This window comes from Coffea arabica, chromosome 1e (genome assembly GCF_036785885.1).
Source record: "Coffea arabica cultivar ET-39 chromosome 1e, Coffea Arabica ET-39 HiFi, whole genome shotgun sequence".
Lineage (NCBI taxonomy): Eukaryota > Viridiplantae > Streptophyta > Magnoliopsida > Gentianales > Rubiaceae > Coffea > Coffea arabica.
This window is the reverse complement of record NC_092311.1, coordinates 50,728,870-50,744,176: the sequence shown is the minus strand read 5'-3', so window position 1 is coordinate 50,744,176 and position 15,307 is coordinate 50,728,870. Positions and strand designations below refer to the sequence as shown.

At 39.8% G+C, this 15,307-nt stretch overlaps 4 protein-coding genes across 4 annotated transcripts; 2 read left to right on the top strand and 2 right to left on the bottom strand.

The window, feature by feature from the left end:
• The first annotated feature begins 3,132 nt into the window (after positions 1–3,132).
• On the top strand, positions 3,133–4,961 carry LOC113712460 (large ribosomal subunit protein bL17c). Its single transcript, XM_027235900.2, has 2 exons — positions 3,133–3,515; positions 4,327–4,961. The coding sequence occupies exons 1-2, from the start codon at positions 3,290–3,292 to the stop codon at positions 4,734–4,736; spliced, it is 636 nt and encodes a 211-aa protein (XP_027091701.1). The 5' UTR covers positions 3,133–3,289; the 3' UTR covers positions 4,737–4,961.
• A 928-nt stretch (positions 4,962–5,889) lies between these two features.
• LOC113712452 (protein YCF54, chloroplastic) lies at positions 5,890–7,572 on the top strand. Its single transcript, XM_027235887.2, has 3 exons — positions 5,890–6,233; positions 6,393–6,631; positions 6,861–7,572. Exons 1-3 carry the CDS (start codon positions 6,000–6,002, stop codon positions 7,051–7,053), a joined length of 666 nt encoding a protein of 221 aa, XP_027091688.1. The 5' UTR covers positions 5,890–5,999; the 3' UTR covers positions 7,054–7,572.
• A 546-nt stretch (positions 7,573–8,118) lies between these two features.
• Positions 8,119–10,169, bottom strand: LOC113696035 (reticulon-like protein B5). The gene is made up of 6 exons (XM_027215338.2): positions 10,045–10,169; positions 9,763–9,942; positions 9,109–9,289; positions 8,833–8,974; positions 8,671–8,740; positions 8,119–8,481 (listed from the first exon to the last, which is right to left on the bottom strand). Exons 2-6 carry the CDS (start codon positions 9,935–9,937, stop codon positions 8,321–8,323), a joined length of 729 nt encoding a protein of 242 aa, XP_027071139.1. The 5' UTR covers positions 9,938–9,942; positions 10,045–10,169; the 3' UTR covers positions 8,119–8,320.
• A 1,726-nt stretch (positions 10,170–11,895) lies between these two features.
• On the bottom strand, positions 11,896–14,739 carry LOC113712443 (cytochrome P450 714C2). The gene is made up of 5 exons (XM_027235875.2): positions 14,375–14,739; positions 13,435–13,661; positions 13,059–13,306; positions 12,578–12,932; positions 11,896–12,474 (listed from the first exon to the last, which is right to left on the bottom strand). Exons 1-5 carry the CDS (start codon positions 14,661–14,663, stop codon positions 12,049–12,051), a joined length of 1,545 nt encoding a protein of 514 aa, XP_027091676.1. The 5' UTR covers positions 14,664–14,739; the 3' UTR covers positions 11,896–12,048.
• Between the last annotated feature and the right edge of the window lie 568 nt (positions 14,740–15,307).

Genomic DNA, 15,307 nt, shown 5'->3' with positions numbered 1-15,307 from the left:
TGGTGATAGCCTGCTGTCAGGTCCAGCTTAGTCTTGAACTTGAATTCAGCTAATTCATTCAAGAGTTCATCCACATTTGGAATGGGGTAACAGTCTTTGATGGTGATCTCATTGAGTTTCCTGTAGTCAACACAGAATCGTCAAGTCCCCTCTTTCTTCTTGACTAGTAGGACTGGTGATGCGAATGGACTGTTGCTGTGCCTTGCAATTCCATGGTTTAACATTTCTGTGACTTGCCTTTCGATTTCATCCTTCTGAGAATGGGGGTACCTGTATGGTTTTAGCTTGAAAGGTTGTGCTCCTGGTTTCAATGGGATCTCATGATCACAAGTCCTGACAGGTGGCAAGGATACAGGCTGCTGGAACACATCTGCATACTCTTCCAGCAAGACTTTAATCTCCTGAGGCTGCTGCTCCTCTGTGGTATCTGTTGAAGTTGATGTTGTCTCTAAAGTTCTCATAGCAAAACACCTCTTCTTATATTCTATAAAGTGCCTCAGATCCTTGCCTCTGATCAAATCTAACTCACAGTCTTCAGAACTCCCCTGCAGCTGCACTACTTCCCCTTCATACTCCATAGAAATCCTGAGGTTATGGAAGTCAAACGTGATGGGACTAAACTGAGTCATCCAGTCCACTCCCAGAACAATGTGCCAACCACTCAGTTCCATCACCTTCAAGTCAAAACCAAATTTATGCTGGTTGACCTCCCACCTGACCCTAGGACATATAGCTTTGCTAGTTACACAAGCTCCATTACCCACAATGACAGAAAAGGGTGATACCATTCTGTAAGGTATGTCTAAGGCAATAACTAATTCACTGTCAATGTAGCTATCAGAGCTACCTGCGTCGACTAGGATCAGCACTTCCTCGCCATCCAATTGTCCTGTTATTGTAATAGTTTTCCTTTTAAGAGATTCTGACAGTGCGTGTAAAGACATTTCCATGACAGATCCTGGATTTCCAGTGTGCTCATCCTGCTCCCCAACTGCATCCTCAAATTCGGACTCTTCCTCCTCTTCCCCCAGGAAAAAATTTAAGTGTCCCATCTTACACTGATGTCCTGCCCCATACTTTTCCCCACACTTGAAGCACAATCCATTGTTCCTCCTATATTGTATTTCCTGGGCAGAAATCTTCCTGGTGGAGTTGTTTTCTAGGGACCCCTTCCTTGCATTAAAGTGTCTATGGTGGCTGACAGGGGGAACTTTGTACAAATTCCCTGTTGTTGAGCTTGAGAGTTGGCTTTTCTGCATTCCAAATTTATTTTCTACAGCATTTCTCTGCATCTCCTTCCCCTGTCTGCTCTGTAATTGCAGGGAATATTCCTGTAATTGAGCCATCTCATAGGCAGTAGACAACTCTGTAGGTTTTAGCATTCGGATCATAGGCTTGATTTCTTCCTTAAGTCCGCTAATAAAACTCGAGACAAAATATCCTTCATCTAACTGAGGATTTTTCATCAGCATCAGAGGTTTGAGTTCCTCAAATTTTTCCTGGTAATTTTCCACACTCCCCACCTGTTGAATCTTGTTGAATTCTTCCACTATATCTCTGCAAATTTTATTACAGAATCTTTTGCACAATAATTCCTCAAATTCCTTCCAGCTTACGCCAGAGTTTTCCATTTTTAGTCCTTGAAACCACCTATCTGCTTTCCCTTCAAGAAACATTTCAACTATATCTACCTTCTGATTTTCAGGTACTTGATAATTCAGAAAGTATTTATTACATTTTCTCAGCCATTCTTGTGGATTTTCCCCATAAAAAAGAGGTAGCTCTAATTTTGGAGGATTAGGTATATAGATCCTACCTTCTTCTCTTCGGATGAAACCTTCACTGTTCTCGACTTCTTTGTTGATTCGTTGCTGATGTGGTGGCGTTGGCAGCAGTGGCCTTTCTCTTCCTTCCTCCACTGGATTTTTCTCTCTGTTCATCATCATTTACAGGAAGGAGTTGAATTTCTGCTCTAGTCCAGCCATTGATGCTTCCAGCTTCTCCAGTTTGATGTTGGAATTCTCCATTTCCACTCTGATTTCGCCACCAATTTCAACTCGAAATTGCTGTTGAGAAATATGGAATGTCTCCATAGCTTCCTGTAGCCGCGCTTCTTGTTTCTTGACGCATTCTTCCAAAGATTTCAGGCGAGTTCCTTCCGCCATTCGTAATTCCAAGGATCGATCGCTCTGATTACCAATTTGTCAGGACCTGGTTGAAGAGATTTTGGACTGATTGGGAGGGAATTCAGAAAGAGGGAAAGATTCAGAGAGAATTGAGAGAAGAGAGAGAAAATGAGTTTTCATTTAACAGAAAGTAGTTACAAAATCCCTCCCCAGCCAATCACGAGCTCTCTTATTTATAACCTGTCCAGATTACTAACTAACTACTCTAACTAACTACTTAAGTCTAACGACACCGTTTTCTGTCATTTCATAACCTTGGGCCCAAACGACGACGTCTTCCTTCAGCTTCCTGACAAAAAGTCAGGCTCGAACTCAACTCGACAAGGCTCGCGAACTGTAGCTCGATTTCTGACTTGTGAGCTGCTCGAATTGTCAGCTCGTACGTAGGTCGAATTTCTGACTCGTAAGCAGCTTGTTAGCTCGAATTTCTGGAAATTAATCTAATAAAAATAACAAATAATTATTTTTTCTTAATAAATAATAAAATATTAGGGATATATATGTAATTTTACTATTAAAATAAATAAATAAATATATATATATATATACTCGAGCTCGCGAATTAACGAACTTAATATTTTGAGTTCGAACTCGAGCTCGAGTTTGATTTCGCCAGTTCGAGCTCGACTCGAGTTCGATATTCAGCTCGTGAGTGTTTGCTGCCCTAAACATGAGTTTCTCCTTTACTTTTCCAACAAACAAGAGTGATTGAAAATGTTACTTAAATATTACAAGACTTCTTGTGAAAAAATGGCATATATTAGGATGCTTAAGAGTAGATTTTTGTCACATTTTGGTAGGGGTATTTAATTTCAATGTTGTGGAAAAGGATAACATATAATGAGGTAAGATCTTACCATAATTGAAGGTGATAGAATAGTAATTGAGAATACACAGGCCAAAATCAAGAAAACACAAATCATTAGGAGGTGTGAGGAATAAACAACAAAGAAGGGGCCAATGTCGAATTATCCGTCTACAACACTGGACATCCCCATCCCCTGCCACCCCTGCCCTGCAAGACCATCCCCGTAGTTGTCAAAAAATCAGGCACCAGCACAGAGCAGAGAGCACTGAATCTATCATCCACCAGCGGCAAAAGCATGGCATGTTGTGGGAGCTCCACAGCATTTGCAACGTGGAGCATATCATCCCTTAAATCAGTCCTGCCTTCAGTTCCAGTTCAGAGAACTCCTCCACTTCACTTTTCAATTGGGTCTTCCCCAACTCGCCTCAGGGTCGCTACTCTGCGCAATTCCGGTCCGGGACTTCTTCAGTCTTTCGTGGGTCTTGCCCCTTTGAACCCCCTTCTGTCCCTTTCTTCTCTAGGTACGGTTCACTTTCTTTCTTACCCTTCACCAGGGCTGTTCCATTCATTTATGGCACCCCATTTGGCTTATTTCTTTCACTAATTGGTTAGCTTCTTTGTTCTAAATTTTACCGTGTATTGCCATATTCTTTTGTAAACTTTATCACTAAACTCGTGCTCTTCCCCCAGCGAAATAAAAGAAGGAACAAAGACGAACTTTTGTTTTTTAATTGGAAGTTAATTTATTGCAATACCGGAATAAAAAAGGACACGTTCTTTGATAAAATCATTATTTGATTGGGGTTATTTGGCAATTACTATTGATCATGTATATAGTTTTATATGTTGGGTTAATATCTGGTGCTTTTGTTTCTGCACAATTGGCAATTAATTCAAGGATCTCTGGGGCCATAACATAATGAGAACCATGGCCAAATTCAATTCCCCACTTTCTTTTGGCATTTCCGCGTTCAGTTTAGGAGTCTTTTGAGGAATGCTGGGATGCTACCACTAGATTATCAGGTAGAGGTGTAAGAGTCTGGGGATGGTTCCTCTTAGCTTCATGGACATGGAGTGAGACATTGCGAAGGAAAATTAATGGGTGTGATGTATGAGGCTGATGATTTTGTGAAAATTAGTGCTTTGCTTAAGTGGATAGGTTTCATGTTATATTAGGACTTGTAAGTTTTAAAGGATAACCGATGAATATTTTGATTTACTGATGCATTCAGAAGTTGCGATTCTAATGGGACTAAGTGATTAACAGAAAAAGGACTAGCTAGCTCTGACGTTGGCATTCTAATATCTGGTCCTATGCCTTGTTTGTTTCAGATTCATTTGGCTTTGAGCATTCTTTTACCACCATTGACAATGGGGGCCGATTCTTTGCTATGAGACATGGAAGGAAGGTACCTAAACTCAATAGGCCCCCAGACCAACGACGTGCGCTCTTGCGTAGCCTGACTACTCAGCTGCTAAAACATGGGCGAATCAAGACCACAAGAGCAAGGGCCAGTGCTATGAGAAAGTATGTTGACAAGATGATTACATTGGCTAAAGATGGTTCTCTGCATAAGAGAAGGCAAGCCCTTGGATTTATTTATGAGAAGCAGATTGTTCATGCATTGTTTGCTGAGGTCCAGGAGAGGTATGGAGACAGGAATGGAGGTTACACAAGGATAATTAGAACCCTACCCAGACGAGGGGACAATGCACCCATGGCTTTCATTGAGCTGGTGTAAATTGTGATTCATCATCTTGATTATGCTTTTCGGTTTCGCTCATCAAGGGCTTTTTGATAGATCCAAGTGTTGTAATCAAATTTTTGCTTCTTGCCTTGCTGGCCTATCTAACTTGTGCCAACTGATAGCTTCTACTTTTAGTTAAATCTTTCGTATCATGTGTTTATGTCTAGATTGACTCCTGGCATTCTTGTGATTATCTAATGAGAATGAAGTTTCATCAGACGTGTACGGATCATTATTTTACAGATTGTATTGTGCCGCGGTTCCTGGACAATTTTGTGGTGTTACCATAAAAAAGAGAGGAGCATGTAGCGCATATATAGTAGCTGCAGTTGGTAAGTTGACAACCAGATGAAAGGATGCACTTGAATGCTTTTGAATTATAAGCAAAAGCACCTGAAAATCGCTCTATGACAGGCTTTCATATGCGTCTCGAAACTATTGGAGTCAGCAGAGGCCTAATACTTTTGGATGTCAATATGTGAAATGCGGCATTGGGGATGCTATTGTTGCACATTTATCCTGCTAGTTAAACATACTAGAATGACACTAATCTTACATTGGAGGTCAGGCTTCAATGAGATGGATGATTAATAAACCTAGTTCATGGTATTACGGAATCCTTTTCTTCTGCTAGACAGAAATTGAAAATTCCGGTCCTTGGGCTTGGAAGTTGGAACTGGCACCGTAGAAACGAAAAGGGATGAGGAGGCAGACCAAGGAAGGGGAAAGGAAGGATTAGGAGAGTTTTTTCTTGACCAAGGACTAAATACGAATGGTAGTAGTCTTCATTACATGTGTTTTAAGGATTATCTTTAGTTAGCTGTCTTTGGTGTAATTACATCATAGGAGTATCTTTCAGCCGTCTACATTTACTCAATAACCAAAATTATACTTTGCAAAATGAGGACGAAATCAAACAAAATAAAATCACAGCCAATTTGCAAAATGACTTCCTCCTCATTGCCATTTACCAACAGAAAATGGGAAAAAAAAATTGCAGTGGTCATGTTAATTTCTACGGCAGTAAAAGCGTTAAAGAAAGGAAAGTTGTGCTGTCAATTTCATAATTTGCAAAAGTAAACAGGGTCTACTTCGGAAAAAGAAGGGGATAAGGGGTAACGTGGAAATTATGGTAGAAGAAGATAAGGTCTGTTGTACATTTCTTGCACTTTCCTGAGTTTCTCGCTTCGCGGTATCAGCGTCATCTTTTGCCGTTTCCTCCCCCGGTTTACTGACCCGTACCGCTGAGTTGAAACAATGTCGGTTTCAACGGCTTTGAATCTGGGATATTTAGGTAGTTCGATTACGAATGTTCCGACCCACAATGGCGAGAAACCTTTGTTGCTTCATGGTGCGACGTCGCAGTCGCTTCCGCTCTTAGCATCACCAAATCACCTGCTCAAATTGGGCCACACCAACTGCAGCTGGCGGACAACTACACCCGTGAGGACCGCCGTTGCCGCTGTCCAATCTTCTGATCCCTCCGAAAAGGTTAGCCAATTATTTTTCACTTCTTCTTTCTGCTCTATGCCCAGAATTGATGAGATAATTTGTGGGGCAATTACTTGTTAACTAAGTAGCACCCGGTCAAGTTTTCTATTTTCTGGGGTCCAATCTCTGACAGAATTGAACGTTGGTATTTTTGAACAGCAAGAATCTGAGTTGAAGAAGTATCATTTTGTTGTGGCAAATGCGAAATTCATGCTGGATGAGGAGGAGCATTTCAAGGAGCTATTGTTTGAGAGGCTACGACTGTATGGGGAGCGTGAGAAAGAGCAGGATTTTTGGCTTGTGATTGAACCAAAGTTCTTGGACAAGTTTCCTGCTATTACCAAGAGACTCAGGAGACCGGCTGTGGCTCTGGTTTCCACAAACGGCCCCTGGATCACGTAAGCTTAATCTATGACCCACCCTTTTAATAGTACTGTACTGCATTCCTGGCCTAAAATACTTTATGTCCATGCCTTACTGTTAGAAAAAGAAGAGAACTTTACGATAAACAGAGTTTTATTGTGCAGAATACCTCTTAACCACTTCAGATCATTCTATGAATCATTCTATGAAAGATAAGCAGAAGCTTATATGCTTGTAAACTTCGCAATTTACTGTTCTGTGCAGGTTTATGAAATTAAGACTGGACCGAGTTTTACAAGAAAGTTATGAAGCTGACAGTCTTGAGGAGGCTTTGGCATCTAATCCTGCTAACATAGAGTTTGAGAAGCCAGATAAATGGTCGGCACCATATCCTAAGTATGAATATGGGTGGTGGGAGCCCTTCTTGCCCCCTGGATCAAAACCAGCTAAGGTATAAAACCCTCCGTTTTGTCTTCAGCATTTTGAAATTGCAGAGTGCAAGAGTAGCGAGAAGTTGACAAAATCTCTGCATACTCTTAAGAGTAAGTAGTATGAGCAATTTGTTATTCCTTTAGTTTCTGCACAATTTAAGAGGTAAATGTCGAAGAACGGTTATAGTTGCAGGCTCAATTTCAGGCGAAAGTGACTAATATCTTTATATTACTGATTCAAGCTAGTGAGTAACCTTAAGTACCTCTGTCATGTGAGATGGATTGAGCACGAGGAAGTAAGCAAACAAAAAGTTTTGGTTAGGTGTACAAAAGGAGCTTGCCTGAAGATGAGCATAAATTTGAATAGTCTTTGGCACCCAACTGAATGCTGAAATGATCAACATGGCTTCCTCTTGTTGAAATGTTTTGGTTTTTTATAGTCAGAAAGTGTTCATCTCCATTGAAGATTCTGTATATGTTTTTCTCACTACTGTAAAATGAACGTCAGTCATGGAGCTAAAATAACCAAATACTTGGGAGAGCTATATTGTTTGGAGTTGGACAATTGGAAAGGCAAGTGGAAACTGTAAAGCCTTGAATGCATTGCAAAAAGTTATCAAGGAAAAATTCAAGTTAAGTAAGTGAAAATGCTGCTGCATCATTTGCAGGATGGTTCAAATACCTGTTGGTGGAAAACAACATATAGGCAAAGGCCTAAATGCATTTCCGCAGTGGGTTTGAACTACTGAAGAATTACTGCAGTTTCATTCCGGCTGGAATTTCATCTAAGAACTCACAAAACGAAACATGTAGCTTCTGTTCTTGGACTCATTTAATAGCCTCATAATTGGATCATTTTGCGTTCATGCTTTGGCTTTTAACGTTAGGGATAAAGGGTGAGGAGAGCAAAAGAAAACCTAATTCGTCCTTGGGAAACATTTCCAAGAAACCAAAGCTGAAGTGCAGGTAGGCTCATAATAGGGAATGCCCTAACCCCGGGAACCGGGGGCATTTCAGAGTAGCAACAATGTGTATACGCATCAATAACCAATCATTAGACAAGATGATCTCTGTCTAATAAATCGAGAAAGATCATACTGTTTAGAGATAGAAATTTGAAATTAAAGGGCATTTGAAGGAATAATTAAGCTTGATTCTGAGCTAGACAAACTATTCTTGATTTGCTTAAATGAATATTCAATGAGCTTAATGGTAAACAACGTAGAGAAAGGAGATCCTACAAGAAGCAAAACATAGCTGCCCTGTACCAAAAGTATAGCTGCCACATTAACTTCAACGTTGTTTGAGAGTAATATTTGGAAGTTTATGAAGCACCTTTTCATCCAAAGCACTGATTTGCTTCTTGAGCTTTACGGTTGCCTTTTCTGCATAAGCATCCACTCGGTCTTCATGTCTCTCGTACAACAAAGGTACCGTCAATAGTGCCACAAACACTGTCAAATTCGGAGGAAGAACGTTTAACTACTTGTCAAGACAGGAATAACTCTTAAAATAGGATGCACTATTGAGATCTAGCAAGCAAATTATTTTCAACTGCTTCAACTTTTCAAGCGGATGCCAGACAAATGGCAAGCATCGAACCAAGACTCGAGTCAAAGGCAAAAGTTACAGAAGAAACTCACTCAAGTATACGAGTGTCAAGAGGTCGAACCAACTGCCAACTATTGAAACAAGCCAGAGTGCCACGATTGCCTGTGTAATAGCAGAAAATTGGTTGGAGCTGTTAAAATAAATAGAAACCATTCGAACCATCTGCAACAAATGTGAGGGAGAGTGGTACGTACACCAAGAAATTTCTTCACGTCCCTTTCTGATGCCACTTGACGGAAAATCCCAAACGCCTGGTTAAATCTGTCCCTCAACAAGAGAGCAAAACTCATACAAAGGCTCTCCGGCAACACAATCTCTGGCAATTCCAAAGGAGACCTAACAGGAAAGGTATAAAGGTAACTCACATGTAAGAAAGAAAGAGCACAAGTAAGTAAGTCAGGAAAATGAGCAAGTAACAAGCAACGAGTAAAGCAGCTGCTGTTTTTTGAGTTGGAAGGCAAGAAACGCACCTGTTGACAAAGAAGGAAAGATTGGACCACAGGAACAGCAACGCCAGCACAAGTATTAGAGAGTGGCAAAGAAATGGGAGCAGACGATAACCAATCCACTCAAATAAAAGCCATATAACTGTTGCAGCAGCAAGCATGCATGCTGATATCTGCTTGTTCCTCCAAAGCATTATGTCAGCAGCTGAAGAAAGAATGCGAATATGATCAGGTCATCTGCCCCCTACAAAAGCATACTTGAACCTTGCTCGAAAAATATAGGCACCTTTGGGTCAAAAAATATAGGATATCATCTAGTTTACCTAGCTTCACGAATTTTAATTACACGTTAGGGACACAGGACTGTTGAAACAAGATACTAACTGTCAGAAATCGACAAATGTGCTTCAATTGGAAGATTGCTTTGAAACATGTTAGTATAAGAAAGTTCCGCACCAAGGGTTTCTGGAACCTAATCACCTTTGATGTCAATAAAATTCTGATCAACAGACAAATTAATTAAACCAAATCCAGTTTAAACAGATGTAATGTGATAGTGCAAAAAAACTAATCAAATTATTCTAATGAACTTACAAAATTCAATATGGTCTTAATTATAGGTAAGAAAGCAAGAAACAGGATTGGCTATATATGGTGAAGGACTTGTGGGATTCATACGTTTGCCACCCCCAAGGGCGCTGTGCACAGGTTTCTGGCGGCCAAAGAGGCGGAACTTATCAGGGTGCTTTGAGTGCTTATCACCATCAATTTCATCAGAGGAGTTACGGCTGTGGTCATGATGAAACACCCCCTGAACTTTGTCCAGTAAAGAATCCATACCATCCCCTGACATCCTCCCTTCCTACAAAAATAAGATGAGGTCAAAACACACATTGACAAATTTCATGCATAGCACATTGCATGGAACATTAATCTGCCAGCCATCTCAAGCATTCTTACAGTTAGAAGCAACGATCAGTATTGTGATTTGGAAATGAATGGTTAAATTTGGTTGTGTTTCCACAGGCAAATATTTCTTTCTCCGAGTCCTTCCCGTGCAGTGACCTGACCTGGCTTCTCTTCCCCCCAACCATGGTGAGTCCGTTTGTTGCACTGAACTCAAATACTTATTCAAAGGGCTTAACGAACTCAGAGCAAAATGGTTCCCAAAAGGCCGCGCGTAGTCAAATTCAAGCCTACTTTTTCGGGCTTTTCCGCTGCTATCTTAAGAAAAGAAAATAATTTTGAACAAAACAGAAGCCATTTAGCCATTATATAGAGCAGCTTTGGTTTAAAAATATCTGTCACTTCTTGTTTACCCTTTGTAGCCCCAAATAACCAAAGGATACAATATGTCCCTCGCTCTTTATATTTTCTTCTGAAAAACTTGTTTTAACTGTGTATTAGTGCTTATAACAAAAAAAGTTGTTAAAATATACCAACTTTTCCTACAGATTTTACTAGATTATGTTTGGTATCAAAATAATTTAGTTATTAGAAGAATAAGGATATTTGTTAACCAAAGATCATGTTGGTTTGTTAACAAATATTTTGGCTAAGATTTGCTAGTAGAAGAAGATTATATCTTCTTGAGATTTTTAGGATAATTATTAGTTGGATATTTTACTAGTTTGTTTCATGTAATCACTATAAATAGTGAGTTGACGAATGAATAACAAAAGCTCATTTTCCAGCTTCAATACAACTATACAAGTCTCTTATAAGTCTTTTTTGCAACACTAAGGTTATGTTCCTTAGTTTATGTCCCAAAAAAGCCAACAAAACTATGTTTCAGCGAGAAACGAAAACAAAAGCCACACGAAGTTCATAAAGTTATTTCTAGAAAAACTAATTTTCCTCGAGTCCATCTACCAAAAGTGACTAAAATTCATGATATTTTGAAACGATAAACACAATAAAATTCCTAAAATCAATAATGAGGTTTTGTGGCTTAAATCGTGTTGTCACTTAGTACTGTGAGATTTTCCCTTTCCATCAACTCTTTGCAATCAAAAAATTAAAAAGATAGCAATGGCATACACACACGTGGTGTGCTATAAGCATTATGACTACTGGCTAATGCCTGGTTGCAAAACAGAAAAAGGCTTGTTTCATAAGCACTTAGCAGTTACCAACCAAGTAAAACGACGTCAGTTCAAGTAAAAGTAGCAACTCCTTTTTTGCACCTATTCCTTCCACCCGGGGGGGGGAATTTTTGCTGTCTAACATCGCATACGTCATGTTCTGCAAACAGCAGCGCCCGCTTAGGAGAAAACCTTGTGGTCACTAACATATCAAAAATAAAAAACATATTGCAATATTTGACATCTCGTCTTAAAAGTATGAAAAATCTTTAATGTCAATGAATATCTTGTACTCTTACCAAAATATCTATGTTCATTTTTTGTATCTTTCAACTTTTAATATTAGTCAATTACTCTTAAATTTTGGTCAATTACTATTTAAAATCGCTTTATGTTTTGGTTAGGATGATGAGCTTAACAGTGTAATCAAATATTATCATTTACTCAATTATTGCATTTTATTTTTATTATGTACAATAATTCTTTAAAAATATTAATGACGTGTTTATGATATCATGGATCAATTACTATTAGTCGAGTTAGAACCAGTTACTCATGACTCAATCAAATCATTTTTTCCGATTTAATGAACGGTGTGGGTTTCAAAACCGCACGGCCTTTTGAATTCATTACTATATGACAATTGGCTTTGACTTCATTTTTAGTGATGAGAGGAGAACCACCCTGGTATGTGGAATTGGGAAAACTTTGTGGTGAAGAGGAGAGATTACAAACGTAAAAATTTATCAATCCGGAAATCTTTAGATACATTGAAAAAACCATCGATCTTTCTTATTTTACAAATTAAATACTAATATTTACCTATGCATCGTTTGCTTAAAAGAAATATACTAGTACATAATTAGCAGGAATACAATTCTCACAGTTTCTTCACATACAGATTGACCCCATTTCCGGGCTCTATGACCAGGTTTAAAGCCGGAGAATGAATGTAAGTCGGAGAGAGTGTAAAACTGAAATTTGCCAAAATAAGAGCGATTAGGATCTTCATTTCCACCAAGGCCAAGTTTTGTCCAAGGCACACCCGAGGGCCAACCCCAAATGGCATGTACAGGTGCGGAAGCTTGCAAGCCCCGGTGATCCCATTAGCAAACCTGTTTGGATTGAACTGGTAGGAATCTGCTCCCCAGACTTCAGGATCTGTATGTAAGGAACACACGAATGCCCAAACATTCACTCCCTCGGGTATGCTAATATTCCCAAATTTCATTCCCTTGAAGGCCTCCCTTGAGATTATTGCCACCGGAGGGTACAGACGCAACGACTCATTAATCACCATGCTTAGCTGCAATGGTAACAGCACCATACGTAAAGATCAGTCCACTCTACTCAGTGTATTTCGAGTAAAACCAATGTGCTAGTAATTAATTAAGGGAGATTGACAATACCAGCTTCATCTTTCTGATCATGTCAGCATCAGGAATCTGGCCCCTGCAAACCTCAAGAACCTCGCCCCGAACGCGTTCTTGCCATTCAGGATTGGCTGCTAATAGCATCAGACACCAGGCGGCCGAAACAGCAGTGGTCTCGTAGCCAGCTAAGTAGATGTTTTTGCAGTTATCGACTATGAAGCTATCAAGTGCTTCTTGGCTGAGATTACCATTCTTTGCCCCTTCAAGAACCGTTTGCAGCAGGTCTTTCTCGTACCCAACTTCCTGCCTTTCCTTCACTACCTTCAAGATCAATGTTTTTATCTCCTTCTCCAGTTCCCACATTTCCCTGTTGCTCTTAGTGGGAAGATACCTGTTCATTTGCAGGAAATTTTAGTCATTTTTGTGAAAGATTTACAGCTCAAAAAAGGAACGAATTTAAAAAGAATGAGATTTTTCTAGCTTTTCTCTGTTCCTGTGTTCATCGAAGAGATCATACCTCATGCCAGGAATACCAGTGGACAGAACCTTCTTGGAAGATGCTTCCTGGAGAGCTCTCAGCTTAAAGAAAATCTCTTCTCCGCTCGAGTAATTGCGTCCAAAACATGCTTTTGATATGACATCACCGGAGAAGCTCCTCATGTGCTGATCAATCTTTATGTCAGCAATCCCACCTTTTGCCTCAATTATATTGTTCCATGAATTTATCAGTGTCATTGTGGACTCTTGAACCAACTTTATCATTCCCTACAAGAGGCAATGTAAAGATATACAGGTCAGAAAACTTTTAATCTACCTTTGGCTAGAATTGAAAAAGAAGAGACCTTGAAACATTTGATCGTGGCCATCCAATGTAGTGGATCATCTAATATTACCTTAACTTTCTCCATGTACAATTCTGGCGCAAGAATCTTCCTCTGATGAGCCCAGTGAGTTCCGTTTGAGGTTAAAACTCCATTGCCTAGCAGAGCGCCGCGTTCTTTGGCTTGGTAGGAAGGCTTCCCAAAGTCCAGGGATGTGCACGTTGTTATCTCCCGCACCATGTCATGTTCGGTCACATGTAATATTAAAGTGTTTCCAAGAGAAAACATGAAGATGTCGCCTACAGATTAAAACATCACACAGATAAATACTCTGAATTTCACCTAACACGTACTAACGCACAGCTGATTGGAGAAACTTGCAGAAAATTTTCTTTCATCTTATTCACCTTTTTATGATGCTATGGTTGCATACTTTTATTCTTGAATTAATTACTAATGAGACGTGAAAATTCAACCCTGGGCTTTGCCCTTTGGCTTTTTACACCCTCTGTTTTTTTAAGGATTGTTCGGTTCTCAACTTATTCTGGGCCAAAAATTTTGCAGATGACTTTCTTTTAGTTCATAATATATTTGATTCTACTCTTGATAGCCAAATCTTTTACCACGCGTTAAAGATCAAACAATCATCAAAGTCGCACCATCTAAGTGTGCTTTTCACGAAAGACAATTAGAACTGATCAAGACATAAGAGTCGAGGCAGGCAATCTGCCAACGGTTTTGGATGATGAAGCAGCCAGGCCACTGGGGGACTGGCCTCTTAGATGTTCTGGTCAAACCATCCAAAAAGAGCTATAACCAAGCTCCAAAATAGAGATGCATGCAATTACATACGACTAAAGAACGATCGTCTGTACTGAAACTATATATTGTGAGTGCGAGAACGTTACTTCCGTAAATGAAATAAAAATCTGGAGAGTAAACACATAATTTCGCATAATTAGCAGAAGGTGGATGGCTAGATATGACAATTCGTATGCAACAAAAGTTTTACCATATTTCTTCTGCCATTTCTCGAAAAAGGGGAAGAGAGCATTGGCGCAGTTGTGCTCTGGGGGAGCACCACAAGTTGGGGCCTTGGTAGTGGCAGTTCGAGATTTCTTGATCTCCAATATGTTCCCAAGAAGAGGTGCTGGCGGTGGTCCATTGATCCCTTGCTTCCTCAGGGCCGACCTCAGCTGCCCTGGCTTGGCCACCAGTGCTCGATACAAACGCAAAAACAACCCCACTCCACCAACCAAAGCCAGGGATAAAACTATTTTCACTACGACTGCAACTTCCATAACTGGTTTCTGATCAAGGCTACCACTTTCTTGCCCTCTCTTTTTTCTTTTTCTTTTCTTCCTTCTCCAGACACAAACACTCACGTAGTATGCAGGAAACAAACTTTTAAGCCCCGCTTATATAGCAGGATGGATAGTGCAATATTACCGCCTTCCTGTACCGTACGTGATCTCTATAAAATGTTAGGGCGCACTTGTTGACAAAATCAGCCTGCTAAAATAAAGGGAGTTTTAAATGGTTAGTATAGTAGTGCCGTCAATGTGGAACATGACTGCTTTACTTCTTCTGGTTCTTTTGGGGCCTAAGAGACTTGAAAGTTTTACTTAGTTTAGTATGAACCAAGACAATTGATAGATTTTAGGAGTACGTTTAAATAGAAATTAAAAAAAAAGAAATTCGTTTTGTTTTTTGGTTTTATGGAGGAAGGTTAGAATTAAGAGAGAAAGAAAGATCTCACGGTCGCGTGAACTCAAAAAAAAAACGAAGAAAGAAAACTAAAGGAAAGAATGAACTTGAAGAATTGCAAGATATTGCTCGGTCATAAATGACATGTTCATAGCAACGTTCAAAGTTCCGGTGCGAAGACAAAGCGATGGATGCATAAGTCATAACCTCAGGGGTGCATTTTAGTGAAGACAACGAA

What these genes read in the sequence shown, in the direction of transcription:
- LOC113712460 (XM_027235900.2), top strand. Translation starts at nt 3,290, where the DNA reads ATGGCATGTTGTGGGAGCTCCACAGCATTTGCAACGTGGAGCATATCA. An exon ending in TCTGTCCCTTTCTTCTCTAG is followed by an intron (nt 3,516 to 4,326) that starts GTACGGTTCACT and finishes TGTTTGTTTCAG; the next exon opens with ATTCATTTGGCTTTGAGCAT.
- LOC113712452 (XM_027235887.2), top strand. Translation starts at nt 6,000, where the DNA reads ATGTCGGTTTCAACGGCTTTGAATCTGGGATATTTAGGTAGTTCGATT. An exon ending in CTTCTGATCCCTCCGAAAAG is followed by an intron (nt 6,234 to 6,392) that starts GTTAGCCAATTA and finishes ATTTTTGAACAG; the next exon opens with CAAGAATCTGAGTTGAAGAA. An exon ending in ACAAACGGCCCCTGGATCAC is followed by an intron (nt 6,632 to 6,860) that starts GTAAGCTTAATC and finishes TGTTCTGTGCAG; the next exon opens with GTTTATGAAATTAAGACTGG.
- LOC113696035 (XM_027215338.2), bottom strand. Translation starts at nt 9,937, where the DNA reads ATGTCAGGGGATGGTATGGATTCTTTACTGGACAAAGTTCAGGGGGTG. An exon ending in CTTTCCTTCTTTGTCAACAG is followed by an intron (nt 8,975 to 9,108) that starts GTGCGTTTCTTG and finishes CTTTCCTGTTAG; the next exon opens with GTCTCCTTTGGAATTGCCAG. An exon ending in ACGTGAAGAAATTTCTTGGT is followed by an intron (nt 8,741 to 8,832) that starts GTACGTACCACT and finishes GCTATTACACAG; the next exon opens with GCAATCGTGGCACTCTGGCT.
- LOC113712443 (XM_027235875.2), bottom strand. Translation starts at nt 14,663, where the DNA reads ATGGAAGTTGCAGTCGTAGTGAAAATAGTTTTATCCCTGGCTTTGGTT. An exon ending in TGTACATGGAGAAAGTTAAG is followed by an intron (nt 13,307 to 13,434) that starts GTAATATTAGAT and finishes TGCCTCTTGTAG; the next exon opens with GGAATGATAAAGTTGGTTCA. An exon ending in ACTGGTATTCCTGGCATGAG is followed by an intron (nt 12,933 to 13,058) that starts GTATGATCTCTT and finishes GCAAATGAACAG; the next exon opens with GTATCTTCCCACTAAGAGCA.